The 15,220-nt window shown below is 44.8% G+C and overlaps 2 protein-coding genes across 2 annotated transcripts; one reads left to right on the top strand and one right to left on the bottom strand.

The window, feature by feature from the left end:
* The first annotated feature begins 466 nt into the window (after positions 1-466).
* Positions 467-4,227, top strand: LOC124646507. The gene is made up of 2 exons (XM_047186611.1): positions 467-861; positions 3,512-4,227. Exons 1-2 carry the CDS (start codon positions 482-484, stop codon positions 3,933-3,935), a joined length of 804 nt encoding a protein of 267 aa, XP_047042567.1. The 5' UTR covers positions 467-481; the 3' UTR covers positions 3,936-4,227.
* Positions 4,228-8,398: 4,171 nt separating this feature from the next.
* Positions 8,399-10,604, bottom strand: LOC124649114 (indole-2-monooxygenase-like). Its single transcript, XM_047188789.1, has 3 exons — positions 10,101-10,604; positions 9,562-10,008; positions 8,399-9,189 (listed from the first exon to the last, which is right to left on the bottom strand). The coding sequence occupies exons 1-3, from the start codon at positions 10,602-10,604 to the stop codon at positions 8,566-8,568; spliced, it is 1,575 nt and encodes a 524-aa protein (XP_047044745.1). The 3' UTR covers positions 8,399-8,565.
* Positions 10,605-15,220: the final 4,616 nt, after the last annotated feature.

Raw genomic sequence — 15,220 nt, 5'->3', positions numbered from 1 at the left:
TATAAGCATCTCCGGTATATATTGAGGTTGACGAAGTCACCATAAATGTCTCCTATTGAAGGACACGTCAAAGAATAGCGCCGGTTAAATACTAAAATAAATCTAGGTAAAAAACACCTAAATGTGCCATTGCTCTTCTAACGGTCCAACATAGATTACGGATGTTTCCCGTATGGATATTACGGTATAAAATGCACTAAGTGCGTTCCCAAGTGCTAAATATTTAATCTAGCTTTTTTCAAAACGACCTGGGAGGATATCCTTTGTGAAAAATACCATTTCACCTGATAGGATGTCCCAAAAGGGATATGCTTTCTTCTGGTTAAAACTCGGACATGGAAATGAATACAGAAATTCGACAAGAAAGTAGAAAAAAAACGGCAACCTCTCCGCTCCATGGCAGAATAAGCTTCGTAAAACCAAAAATTAGTGATATAAAGACAGCGAAAAAAGGAAAAAAGAAATCCTTCGTCCTCCTCACATGGGCCTCCTTCTCCAGGTCCCTAACCTCGCCGGCGGCCGGCGCCCAGCCTCCCGCGTCCTCCGGAGCGACCGCAGCGGCAGGTTCAAGGTATGCGCCGCGGCGCCCGGTGGCTCCGTGAAGGAGGAGGAGGAGAAGGGGACCGGGAAGAAGGAGAGGATAGTGATTAGAGTCCTGGACCCCGTGCGAGAGAGGAGGCTGCCGCCGCCTCTGTTCTCGGCCCCAGAGACTCCAGCAGAGTCTCGGGAGGCGCTTCGGCGTCCGGAAGACGACGGGGAAGAGAGGCGGAGGTACTACGTGAACATGGGCTACGCCATCCGGACACTGCGGGAGGAGCTCCCCGACGTATTCTGCGAGGAGCCCAGCCTTGACATCTACAGGTTTGTTTCTCTGCTATGGGACTCCGTCTACCTCATGTTAGTTTATAATTGCAGCGAAATGTAGCAAAAGTAATGTCCCCTTTTCAGCGCAGGAGAGTTTCTTTAGCCAATCGGGGAAACAATTGTAAAAAAGCAATTCTAATTTCTCGAGAGATTAGTAAGTTCAACCGGAAACAGTTCAGATTAATATGGTGATACTGGTTTAGCTTGGAAGAGTCGTCCTAACATAGTCCAATACAAGGCTTTCCTGGGTTGCCTAATCTAGTGTTGTAGTGTTCCCAAACTTGCTAGTACTATAAGTGTAACAACCCAGTCCAGTTAATCGCTGCAGGGAACGCTACACTGTTAGGGTCTAGTGTAAATGTGTAATGGCTGTGTCTTTCTAGCTGTGCTTGCGTAGCATTGTGCAGTTGGTTTGTGTTCGTTTGCTGCCTTCCGAGACCTACCTTTTGGGTTCTATTAGCAGTAGGCAACAGTTAGAACCATCTTTACCTTTCAGTTTGAATCTTGCTGTCGCTGGATGTTTTTCTTTTCTGAAAAGGGGGTCTGCCTCGCGTCGGTTTGTTGCTGGATGCTTTGTTCTGCTGTCGTGAGATAGTGTCATAAGGAATAAAAGTTGCCAGTCTTAGCCTGGCCAGTGAATATTGCACTTGAATTCCGGAATCATAATCATTTCGAACTTGTTTCTTGTACCAAGTACGCCAGTAGATAAGCGGAGTTTAACCATTTAATATCATCAACAGTTTCTACCATGTGGCATGTGTAATGTTTTAAAGAAAGGATTGTTTATTTGTGTGTAACTTTGTTGTTTCTCTTCAAGGTTAATCGTATACTAACAGAAAATCTTCCATACAGAATTGCAGATAAATCATGCAATAATCCATGACTAGTCTATTTGAACTCATCTCTGTGCATGCACGTGAGCACATAATTTCCTCTGATGATCTTTATTATGACTCTGCTTCTCTTTTGAACCAGCTTGCCTCCTATTCCTCCTTTGTATCATTTGTTGTTGAAATTCGCATCCATATGTTGGTCTTCAGCTCTCTACCCACCTACCACCATCTTGGGACCCTGCACTCTTGAAGTTCCCAGAGGATGTTAATGAGTACATCAACCTAGCCCGACACATGAACGTTGCGAATCCCTCGAGGTAAGGGAGATGGTCTGTAAGTTGTAGAACTAAGGGAGCCTCGGTATCGGTATCATCAACCTATTTATCAGAATGAGGCCTTGCTCCTCAAATTTCCCCATAAGTTCTTTACCAAAGACATTCCGCAATCTTACTTGGAGATATTACCAAGACTCGCCTGACCACCAGATTGGTTCTTTCTGGTGAAAAATTGCATTGAAGCTCAACAGTAGGGGCTTCGTCTCTCTTTCGAAAAAAGAAAGGTCAGTAGCTACAGGAACATTGCCTGCTTGGCCCGTCGCCCGCAGGGATATCACCCTCCTATGGCTTGAATCCTGGGATAATGATCCACTCAGAGCTCATTCATTTGCTCTTTATGCTAGCATCTTGGTTGAGGCTGCTGAAACCCAAGAATACCTAGATCTGTTCTACTTTCGTTCTCTAGGAAAACCTTCCACGAGATTCAGACCCTTGAAAACTTGCTTGAAAACAATGCTGACCCCAGCTCTTAGATTGTTGGACCTGCACCCGGGGATCCCACGGATAGTGGTCCAAGAAGTTTTATGAGTACAAGTTCAGTGCCATTCCACGAACCCACATTTATGCTTGATTTGGAAGTCAAGATGTGTCAATAAGCTCAAAGCATTTATGTGGCTTCTCCTAAATGATAGACTAAGTACGAAAAACATGTTCGTAGGAGAGACTGTGCCTCCTGCACGCTGTGAAATAGCGGTACTGATTCTTCAGGTGCCCTTTTAAGCGCTAGCTGCTGGCGCAGGATGGGCCGGAATTTGGGCCCCAGTGGAAATTTTGAGAACCTGCTCAACCATTGCAAAGCCAACTTCCAAGGAATAAATGAAAATCGAAATCTTCCCTGTTGTGTCATGGCACATCTGGTTAAGCCTAATGTCCATTCTTGGTTTTATGATGTATCTGTTCAATAAAGATTTAGTTAAGTTGGTTTAGAATGAAGGAGTCTGCGATTCTCCTGAGGGACTAGATCGACTGATTCTCTTGCGGACATCTTTGAGTTGTCTTTGTTGCCTATCTTTCTTGTATATCCCCTGGCCCCTACGTTACAGATTTTCCCTAAAAATTGATCCTATTAGGTATCATCCAAATCGATTGTTCTGTTTTACCTTCTGGCTTTGCATCTTAGGAAGACTTCCATCATTCTGCTCCAAAACAAGGCATGAACAAGCTCTCTGCTATGAGCAAATATGTTAGTTGGAACTGATACATGGATATCTGCAAATTGTAAATTCTGTTCGTCACAAAAACTTTAGTAAGTCTTGTAGTTTTGTATACTATAATACTTGAAGAATGGTTGATATAGTTATGCTGGTAGTTAAGTCCGCATCTTCTGTGCGCCTCACCTTTTTCCACCATTTGTATGATCTTGGTATTATTTCATTGTCAGGTATACCATCATAAGAATTATTCTCCATGGCATATTCCTTTTTTCATGTGTATTTAATTCATGTCTTGCTCTTTCCTAACCATATGCACTGTCTCCAGAGAAGATATTGTCTTCAAAGATCCACTCAATAAATTTGTGGGTATTGATAGCTACAAAAGTATATTCTGGGCGCTGCGGTTTACCGGTCAAATCTTCTTCAAGGCCTTGTGGATTGACATTGCTACGATATGGCAGCCAGTCGACAATGTAATTATGGTTCGGTGGATTGTTCATGGCATTCCTAGAGTTCTACAGAATGGTCATAGCCGCTTTGATGGCACGTCAGAGTATAAGCTGGATAAGAATGGGAAGATTTATCAGCATAAGGTGGACAATGTTGCTATGAATTCACGAAAGAAGTTCAAGATCTTGCCGATCGAAGAGCTCATTAGATCACTTGGATGCCCGTCCACTCCAAAACCAACTTGCTTTGAGATGATCTCGCTTGTGCCGTTTTGGTTGAGATGGACTTGGATGAGATGATACATGTCGTTGGACATTACGCTGGCATATTGAACGAAGTGTTGATGGACCAGTTCAACCTGATACCCCCTAATTTTGCCTTTCTGATTTTCGGCTATGTACCTACTTACCAGTGAGCAGTACCTGATTATTACTGATGTATTTGTGTACAGCAGTAAGTTTTGTTTCAAAGAACATAACTGTATATGCTCCTCCTTGTTTTAGTTACACGAAGCTGTATTTGACCTTCCCTGTTGAACTGATAGACCAGCATGGAATTCTATACTTTGTCCAATATACCCTGATTTATGCATTGTGTTTTCGTTCTTCTTGTTGGATCATGAAGCGTGATTTGAAACTGTGTGACTTGGTTTTGTTTTGATAAAATGTGATTGAATTGATGCAATTTTCTTGTTAGAATAGCATAGGGCCATTATATTGCCCCTTCCATCTTACAGAAATGACATTTGCTGCTGCTGTTTTGTTTCCCTGAAGTTTCCTCTTTTGCGCTGAGTCTACTAAATATTGTTTTCTTAAGCATCAATACAAATGCTCATGTGCTAATTATATTCTCTTATGAGTGATGTAAAATGGGATATATTCTTAGCATTGAAAATTATCTGTGTCACACAAGTTGTGTGAACTGTGACTTGTTAAAATTGGATCCACAGGGGGCAAAATCAACAAAATAACCCAAAAGTGAAACAAATTCATAAAATGAACTCTGGCCAAAATATTTCACGGAACTAACCCTTTTGGGAAACGTTGTCTAAGTGGCGCTATACACCACGGTATAACGTCGATGCGAATGGCGTTACACATCCTGCCAGCGTGGCGAGGTGGGGCCAGGCCATGGCCCACCCCAACACATGTAGCGCCGCTCCCATAGACGTTACACTATGGAGTATAGAGACGCTCTCAAAATAGCTATGTGCCCGCTAGCTATATCACCATGCGAGCCCGTCCTACCCGAGCAAGAGCATAAGGCTTTCTTGGTTGGCTCGACCCGGCGGTTCCTCTCTCTCTCCCCCAACTTAAATCCTTGTCAAAATCTCTCAGATTTGTTAGATCTGACCGTGGATTTCGATCCCAACCTCTTCCTCAAGGTAATCTTCTCTGTTCCCCTCCTTTTCATCCAAATAAACCATCACACTTTTTGATGGATTTGCTGAAACCCTAGGTCATGATGGATTTATTTTTTGAATGGATTATTGAGGATTCCATGTGTATCTATGTGTATATGTGAGTATTCCATGTGTCTATATGTGTATATGTGAGGATTCCATGTGTACCTATGTATGCTACCAAAACAATGCTCCCATATGATTTTGTATTAGTGTATTAGGTGGAAGAGGGGTCTCATATTTGCTTAGATTTTTTTTTGTATGGTAGTTATGTTGGTAAAATAGTTTAATGTCTAAAGGACGTATCCAGTGCTGAGAGCTCCCGCACTGTGCGGGGTCTGAGAAAGGTGTTAAAATAGTTTAATGTCTAATTGTTTATAAAATGTAGGTTGGTGTGGCTACTCGATGACTACTATGATGTTGAACACCGGGATTTTTTTATGGCGGAGAAACAGAATTAGGTGATATAAATTATTTTAGTAGCTATGACGTTAAATACTATTGGTTGAGTTGAAATGGATATGGCGTGACATTGCGACTTTTGTGTTTTCAGGTACTTCGACCATTGAAGATTTGTTCTCACGGGGCTCCATGTAGTGACATGCCGTAGAGTGTTACACACCATTCATCGCGAGTCTTGGTCTCCTTCCGTTCATCACGTTTGTGAGCTGGTTGATGCCAAACCTCAACGACGCGGCAATCACCGCACTTGTCGACCGGAGATACACACTTTCCACCTGAGGACCAAGAAGATGACCCCTACTCTTCAGGATGTTCTACGATCCTTGGACTTCCTATCGATGGCGAGCCACCGTGTATGAGCATAGAATCTAGCGGGTGGAGACAACATATGGAGGGTTTTATTGGTATGGTTCCTGAAGAGCCTGAAGATAAGTCTAAAGATAGAGTTCCAGCAGACGCAACTTACACGTGGATTGTGGAAAACTTCGCCCACTACCCTATTGAGGCGAATGAGGACACGATCAAGACGTATACTCTAGTATGCGCGTGGTATTCCATCTCTAGGACTATGTTTGCTGATGGTGGTGGCAGGACTGCTCAATGGATGTGGCTCAAGGCGTTGACACTTCTTGAGCACAAATGGAGTTGGAGTTTCGCGACACAACATAGTACCCTTCCCTGCATTGGAACGATCACGGAAACCTGTTGCGGTACCCCACTTGGGCTTATAGGTGGGACGTGGTATCGGAGATGACGAACAATGTCAATATCATGTACAAGCAGTACACCAAGAAGTTGGATACGCTTACTCCTGAGCAAGTAAACATTGCCATTACATCACTCACTTCCATTCTCTATTTGGAAACTCCAGACCGATGTTGTTGTGCTATGTTGAAGGTGGAGTGGTAGCCATATGGTGTGAGGGACCATTTCGCTACATCCTTCGACGCACTGAACCCGAAGTGTTTGGAGGAAGAATATCTTTGTTTATGTGGTGCCCACTCATATGCAATTGGGTGGTTGAAAATCATTTACCGCACCGCGTGATAGCTTATTTTGGCTTGCTTCAGACTCACTCACAGGTAGAAGTGGATGAATTTTGCTTGTTGAGTGTCAAGCTCTCCTTTGCTAACTTATGCTAACTTGCCGTAAACATGCAGGATTGATAGGAAGAAGCAGAGAAAGATCAAGAATTGGCATGACCATCATAGAAACCATGTCACCAAGTTCAAGCACTGTGTGGAGGCAGCGAGGTTTGGTACAGGATCGCAACTACGGGCATACTGCCCAATTGCGTTCAATGACTACGTTCGATGGTTCATTTTGAACACTCGTGTTGAGATATGCCTGCCTGCTTATGATGATGAGATTTTGGAAGCGCCCATTTCCTACGATGATGTCGCCGAGAACACATACAACACGCTTGTCCAACAAGGGTCCTAAACCCCTTTTGTTCCCGTCCTCAACTTTTTGGTAATGTGTTGCCAAGTTTGTTTCTTGTACTATGTTGTGTCACCAAGCTTGTTGGCTAACTTGTCGATCTTGTTTTCATTATAGCATTCGAAGATCAAGAAGCAAGCCGAAGAGTGCGAGGATGCTTACGATACAAATCCAAGGGATGAACAGGGCGAGTCAACGCTAGGGGAGTTCATTAAGGTACGTTGTGCATACAAGTCAGGCCGCCTATTATGTTATGACATCTTATCTCTTTATTCATGTTATAGCGCGCTAGCCATCAGATCCGCCGGTTAGGTAACCTTCTTGGCTGCCGTGACCCGGAGATTGCAACACCGTCACACTCTCGGTCCGGTTCACCACCTCACCATTCACCTCATGTAGAAGACACTACCTCGGCCAATGTGGAAGACAATGAGGTACATAACCAATTATACAGTGAAAACCATAGTTTTGCACTTTAAATCAAAGTCACCATGCATTTCTCGTTTTTTGTAAGGGCAAGGATGACACGACATTACCGGCTTACACACAGAATGTCCGCTCCACCTACATGTTGAAGCCTAGGAAGGGAATTAGGTGCTACACACGGGATGACTATGCCACTCAAGGAAAGAAGGCGCACATTGATTCCGACGACAAGCCACCGAGGAGGTCAGCTTTGAGGAGGATGAGGAACGATGAGGAGGAGGATGGACCAGAGGTGCACAGAAAGATTCCTCCAAGGAGGGGACGTGCCCCAAGGACTCGTGGAAAGAAGTAGTTGTTCTAACGAGCTACGTGTTGGTGCCGAACTATGTCGAGCTATGTGTTGGTATCAAACTTGTAGAAGTTGGTTTCAATTTGAACTTGTCGGAGATTGTTGTATCGAACTATGTTGAACTTGTCTTGAACTTGTATGATGTTGTGGTTGTGTCAATTTGAACTTGCCTTGAACTTGTATGATTCTGTGGATTTCAATTTGAACATGTATTGAAATATGTTGTGTGCTGAGACAAAGCATAAAAATGTCTTTTGGCAAGTTTAAGATGCATAGTGCCGATAGGACTGGCGCTATGCTACATAGGATAGCGCCATATGGAACGGCGCATCACAGTATAGCGCATATGGCATCGACATATGTGGCTTCACATCCTAGGAGGTTACGGAAACTGGTTTGGTCCTTAGCCGTGGAAATGGTAAGTCCAACGCATGGTGCACCATTTGCCAAATCTCCCCCCCCCGCCGCGCGTATCGCCTTTTCGATTTTTAAAAATTAAAGAAAATGATAATTTTTTAAAATAAAATCCTTTTAGATGGCCATGTGTTATGTGCTCTAGTTGAGAAAATTAACAAACATGAATTTCGACATTTTTTTTAAGTAAAATGACCTCATGTTTCGGTAAAACGGTTTTTTTGGTTGCATAGATCTCCGATAAAAAAAATTATATATGAAAATATATCTAAGAAAATTTTTACATTCGATTTCAATGGACTGAATAATTACTTACATTCAGACGTAAAACCATACTATGTAATTAGATGAGTTCATCAGCATCGTGTATGTATGCAAATGTGAATATCAACACACACGCAAGCATGAACTACGGTACATGCACACTCTACACCGATCACACGGCTCTATGGGGTTTGGGGACAAGCATGAGCTTCTCCTTCCTATGAACCGTGAGGCCAAACACCTCCGTCATATCGATGTCCTCCACGCCGTCCGGCAGCTCCCAGTCGAAGCAGTACGCCAGGTTTGCCAACATGATCTCGACGGTAGCCAACCCGAAGTTGAGTCCAGGACAGATCCTCCGGCCAGCCCCAAATGGCACGAACTGGAAGTCCTTTCCCCTTAGGTCCACCGTCGCTGCGGCACCACCCTCGACGAACCTATCCGGCACAAACTCCTCGGGTTTCTCCCACGAGCCCGGGTATCTGCCGAGAGCCCACGAGTTGATGATGGCCCGTGTTCCAGCAGGAATCCTGTAGCCGTCGACCTCGCAGTCAGCCATGGCGAGGTGAGGGACAAGGAGCGGCACCGGTGGGTGGAGCCTGAGCGTCTCCTTCACCACAGCCTTCAAATAGGACATGCCGGAAAGGTTCTCTTCTTCAACGAGTTCTTGTCCCCTGGGAGTGTTGTTTCTTACCTCCGATTGTAGCTTGACCATGAGTTTAGGATTGCGCATGAGCTCGGCCATGGCGAATTCTAAGACCAAAGACGAGGTATCTGTGCCCGCCGCAAACATGTCCTGCACGTTGTTCATTGATTAGGAGGTAAAAAATGAGGTGGCAAACGTAACATAAATATATGTATGGTATCAATCTATTTTTGGTTGACCTTATTAATTATCAGACTTTTGACGTGAATACACGTTGCGCGCAACCCATGTTAAAACTCATAGCTAGCACGGACCACAAAGCAACCTAAATGTCAAGACCATCTTTTTAGCTTAATTCATGTACAAGTTGCAAAATTCAAGTTGCAATGCCATGTGCAAGATGTTGCAAGTCATGGCATCAACGAATCACGACACAATCGAACGGTATGTGAGTCGAATGATACTTTGAGACTTAAGGTAATTCAACAAAAAATTAGCAAAACCCATTACTTATTTACTCACCATTAGGATGGCCTTGATATGGTCTCTGGTTATACCGCGGAACTCTTGCTGAACCGCTAGCAACACGTCGATAAAGTCACTCTCGCCTAAATCATCGGTGCCGTTCTCTTGGTGCATCGAGTTTCTCTCGTGGTCGCTAATAATCGCTTCGAGCAATTCGTCCCACCTCTTATGTACCGTCTTGGCGCTGCTGCAGGCGAACCTATTCAGAAGATGTAGCACCTTGGCTAGGCTTGGGAAGTAGTCCTCGAGGTTAAACCCACCGACGAGAGCAGAGTTTGCCTCGATCAGCTCTCTGAACAACTTGTTGCGGCCTTCCGCCCTGAAGAACTTTCCCGAGACGGCACGGCACACCACGTCGTTCGCGTAAGTGTTCAAGGTCTCGCCCAGGTCGACGGACTTGCTCGCCGCTGCAGCCTCGCTTATCCTGGCTAACACCTGTTTCACCTGTAAATGAAGAGGAGGTCGTTGTGTTTGTGTATGTTTGTTACGGAGACGACGATCAAGGTGGCTGTTGTTATGTAAAAGTCAGTAGTCACCTCTTGTAGACGGGCGATGCGGTAAGACTGGACCTTTTTGACCGTGAGGAGGTGGGTGGTGACGAGCTTCCTCGCCTGCCGCCAGTGCTCGCCGTAGGGGGAGAAAGCAATGTCCGACGACGGCCCGTACAGGAGCACCTCGGCGATCTTGGACGGTGGGCGGGACGCGAACATGTGGTCGTGCGTCCGCATGATCGCCTCGGCGGCACGCGGGGACGACACCACGAGGTTCGGGACGGCGCCGAGGCGGAGTAGCATGAGGCCGTCGGGGGCGTGCGTCCTGGAGAGGTTGCAGAGGGAGACGTGAGGAAGGTCACCGACGAGGTGGAGATGGCCTATGACAGGGAACCCCGGAGGGGAAGGAGGTACACGCTTTGCCTTGTTTCTGCTACTGGTTGTGGTGGCCAGGCGCAGTAGTAGTATGAAGAAGAGCAGTAGGAGTGCTTGCAGTTGCAGAGGTGTTCCATGCATTAGTTGGTACGCTACTTCTGCGTATGGAGCCATGGCCATGGGGAAGACGCTGCTAAGTTGGCTAGATCGAGAGAGGGTACAAGCTTTTATAGCTGCAATTTCCCCACACGTTTTTTTTTTTGACATTATATTACAATAGTATTTGTTTTGGTTGCTCTCGATCGACATATATGCCATGTGGTATCCTTTCTCACACGTAGCTGAACATGTCCATTGCTCGGTACCAGTTTTTTCTTGAGATAAGGTTCACTCCGCTCCGTTCATCAGGAACACGTATAATAGGAGTCGAGAAACCTCTACACACATACACAAGGCTCAGGTATGTACATCAACAACGGCAGAATGAAAGCAACCGAACTTCGCTTGTTTGGTTGGGAAGGTTTCTGTGAGATTGTGGCGCCGGAATGGGAAGAAAATTTTCTCGTCATACCCCGTACGAAACGAGGAAGAATAAAGACTCATCACCTTAGACATTTTGTGCGGTGATGATGCGTAAATGCGAGTGATTTTTTTAAAAAAAAATACGAGTGACATATATATGTTAGAGATAGAGTTGTGTCTTGTTAAACACGGAAGTTAGAGTCCGTGATTCTCTCCCTCTCCTCATTGTAATCTCTCATGTAAATCTTCTATATAAGGAAACACTCTAGGAGGGCTCGGGTATCCGAGTAGACCTAAATCTACATGATCTTACATGGTATCAGGCCGGCTCTTCCGCCGACAAAACTGATCGACAAACTTCCTTCCCCATAGCCGCCGCCACCGTTTTTTCTTGGCCAGCCTCCGTCCGACAAACTCACTCGGGCAAACTACTCAGGGTGGCGTGCCCAGGTTCTGCCCCCGATCCGCGGCACGCGTCTGTTCGGTCTTCTCGACGGCACAGACGCGGCACCGCCGGAGACACTTGAGGTGCAACCTGCTGACAAAGATAAAGACCAAACCCCAACTACTGCGCCGAACCCAGCCTACGACGCGTGGATATCGCGCGATCAGATCGTTTTGGGCTACCTCCTTCAGTCGATCGGGCCGGAGGTCCTTCCTCATGTCCAGCGTATCGAGACTGCTACCGGTGTCTGGAAAGCAGTTGAGGAGATGTTCGCGTCGCAATGCCAGACCAAGGTCACGAACCTCCGGATTCAACTGGCGAACACAAAGAAGTTGCAGATGTCCACCTCTGCCTATCTCACCAAGATGCAAAGTATCATCGACGATTTAGCTGCGGCCGGCGAGATAATTCCGGTGCGGGAGCATGTCTCCTTCATCCTTGCCGGGCTTGGATCGCCATACAATGCCCTCGTCGCCGCCCTCGGTGCTATACCGACGCCTCTTACCCTGGCCTCTCTCTACGCTCAGCTTCATGCGTATGATCACCGTCAGGAAATTCTTGGAGGCAGCCCTGCGATGGATTTTGAAACATCTGCGAACAGCGCACAGCGCCAAGGTCGTGGCCGCTCTTATGACCGTGCACGCGGTGACCGCGGTCACCGCGGTGATCGCGGAGACTATGCCGATCGGCGTGACACTCGACGCGATGACCGTTGCGAGGATCGCCGTGACGACCGCCCGCCTCGTCAAGGACGTGGAGGAGGGCGTGCACCCCCTGGAGGGGGACTGTAATAACCCAGAACATAGTAACAACGAAGGGTAGATTTAGAAATGAGATGTGCATTGCATCGCAAAACGGGGGAAATTTTCGCACCTTATTGCAACTAAACCTAAGAGGGATCGAGGTTCTCTCTCATTTTGCACTTAGGGTTATGCAATGTGAGTTAGGGAAATTTCGACATGATCTCTTTTGTATCTTATTGATTTGGGGGAATGATTTCATTTGACAAGTGTTAATACATTTAACAATAAGCATAAGACAACATGAATATGAATTCACAATTCAAACACAACTTATAAATTCAAATGACTTTGAATTTCACATTGATTATTAAATACAATATTTAATTCAGAATATAAATATTACATAAAGTAAAAGCTCATAAACAAAAACTTGAGCTTTATTGATAATTAACACAGAATACATTGTCTTTACATTCTTCTTGATACAAGAATTGATAAATAATAAACATAAATGAAAAAAGGAAAATTACAAGGTTGTTCTAAATTAAAACCTATACTAAATGCCTTGAGGAATATCTTCTGGTCATATTCATCTTCAAAACCTGCAAAATTAAACACCAACACTAGACAAGGGTTATGTATTATACAGATATTCAGTTTGGACAGAGTAGTGTTGACAGATTCAGTTTGGTCAGTAACCAAGTGTCATTGACACTTGTGATTGTCCAAAACCAAGGACAGCATCAGGATAAGAGGGAGCAGACCAAAACTGAGCAACCATCAGGGGCTCAAGTTTCAGCATATGAGCACACTGCTCATGTGTGCTGTGCAAGCAACAGCAAGGCCATGCACTGGCCTAGTCACCAAACCAAGCCAGGCTTGTGTGGCATGGCAAGGAGAGAAGTGGAGATGATATAAAAGGGCACAAACCCTAGAATCACTGCACAGTCGACCAGATAAGGATCCACAAGGTAAGCAGAAAAGGAGAGTGTCAGTGTTCATCCTGTTCTTGCTCAAGAACAATACCATCCACCACAGAACCCAACTATCAATCCAAAACCAACAAGTAAAACATCAGAGCAGCATGGTGACTTAAGATAGAGATTAACCAAGAGCTAGGAGGAGAAGTGTGGTGACCCTGCATACCACTGCATGTTGTAGTATGCCAGTCGTTGATATAACATTCGCGAAGTACCAATCCGCAAATATTACATCCCTCAGAGTAGTACAACAGAACATAGCAGGTCCAAACTCATTCATACATTATTACAAACCATATATACATATCATCTTGGAGCTCCTCCTGGGTCCAAAGAGGTTTACTCCTGGGTTCGAGGTGAACCCAACTTAGCTTACAATATAGGAGTTTCACTAGACTTAACATTTATTCTCTCGAGCAGCTAAGTATTAAGAGTTCGCACTGCTCGGCTTCTACTACTAATACTGGATACTTCTAGGCTTGTTCTCCTCCCGGAAGCCTCCCGGTTCCGTAGACTATGAGATAGTCTACGCCTTCAATACCTCCGGAGAGGTCTGGTTCTTCATAGCCGATGAGGTCGGCTCCTTCAGGGTTGTTGTTGTCCTCCTCCAGATGATTCAGACAGTCTAAGCAGGGGATTTAAGAGTGGTATGAGTACGAGCGTACTCAACAAGTTCATATTAGGAAAGAGGTGTTTAATGCACTAACTACGGTACCAGACCAGAAAGTCTGATACCATGCAGGTTTTGATAACCATTTCTTCAAAAGGTTGTTTTTATTCAGAAGAACTATGTCCGTCAGCCTTCACCGGTTTACTAGAACTTCATGGAGTTCCTTTCCGGCAGCGTTCGCAGTTCCAAATCCCGGAACAAGGAGTGACTGGTCACGATTCGTTACACTCTGCAGATGTGTTGCTTTACCCATAAGAGATCTTAACCTTGGTGCCAACCGGGCAGCTTTCCCGTCCACACTTCCTTTGGTGTGAGGCCCGGTATAAGGTCCTAGTCAATCATGTTCCTCCGCTACCTCGAACACCCACCCTTTGTTGCATGCCCCGACCCTGGGTCCACGCTCGGTCCACTTACGCCAATTAAGGCTGGGCCCCGACCACGACAACACAGGCTCGGGCTCTACCATACACTCCTACGCCGTAGCCGCAACCCATCATAGACCGCATTACCGTGGGGAATTAGAATGGGATCCTCACCCTCCGGTTGTTCCGCAAGACACAACCGCTACGGTAAGCATTGCTTTACCGTGGGGAATTAGAATGGGCTCCCCACCCTCCGGTTGTTCCGCTGCATACAACTCGCTACTGTAAGCGCATCCGTTGATGAACGAGAGGTGGAAACACTTTTGACTACTCCGTCCCACTCCGGATCTTATGGTTAACACGGGTATTACGGCACAAGAATCACTGGATCGACATTTGTTGTTTAATCCTAGATGGATATAAACCCTTGCAATGGAACCTCCACCATATCAACACAATCCATGGTTCCATTGCCAACCACATAGTCATATTCATAGTTATGAAAAATAGTGGTTTTGCTTTTTTATGCAATAGTGATAAACATAGTACTTTGCAAGTAATTTGGTAAAAATACTCAAATGACATGAGCAAGCGATGAACTTGCCTGAATACTGCAAAGTGTTGCAGTTTGATGGTGTGGACTGACCCTTGTCCTCTCGTTTCAGAAAAATAGCATCATTGTCCGATAAGGGCAATGGTTAAAGAAGCAATTATGCATGATTCCGAGTTTTAGGGTTTGTTCCCCCTTCCCGGTGTTTATTATTTTTTAGATAGAAGGTTAATACTAAGAATAATTTGGGGATATTTGTTTAGGGAAAAATACAACCTTGAAATATTGTCAAGGTGTTTTTAAAGTCCAAATTTATTAATGGACTTAATTTTTATTATAGAAAATAATATGTGTGATTTAAATGATTATTTAAATCATCATATTAAGACTTATTCTTGATTATCTTCAAAAATTCCCTTTCATATTTTATTTAGATAGGGAATTTTATGCTGATCAATTTTCATATTTTTAATTATTTTTTTAGAGCTTTTATGAATTTTCTATTGAATTTCCAATTT

This window comes from Lolium rigidum, chromosome 4, assembly GCF_022539505.1.
Source record: "Lolium rigidum isolate FL_2022 chromosome 4, APGP_CSIRO_Lrig_0.1, whole genome shotgun sequence".
Taxonomy (NCBI): domain Eukaryota; kingdom Viridiplantae; phylum Streptophyta; class Magnoliopsida; order Poales; family Poaceae; genus Lolium; species Lolium rigidum.
The sequence above is the reverse complement of the archived record's forward strand: the minus strand, read 5'-3'. Positions and strand labels throughout refer to the sequence as shown.

Bases quoted from the DNA above. Each gene is read 5' to 3' on its own strand.
- LOC124646507 (XM_047186611.1), top strand. From the start codon at position 482: ATGGGCCTCCTTCTCCAGGTCCCTAACCTCGCCGGCGGCCGGCGCCCA. The intron at 862-3,511 runs GTTTGTTTCTCT...CACTGTCTCCAG, and splicing joins CCCAGCCTTGACATCTACAG to AGAAGATATTGTCTTCAAAG.
- LOC124649114 (XM_047188789.1), bottom strand. From the start codon at position 10,604: ATGGCTCCATACGCAGAAGTAGCGTACCAACTAATGCATGGAACACCT. The intron at 10,009-10,100 runs GTGACTACTGAC...CTTCATTTACAG, and splicing joins GCATCGCCCGTCTACAAGAG to GTGAAACAGGTGTTAGCCAG. The intron at 9,190-9,561 runs GTGAGTAAATAA...AACAACGTGCAG, and splicing joins ATATCAAGGCCATCCTAATG to GACATGTTTGCGGCGGGCAC.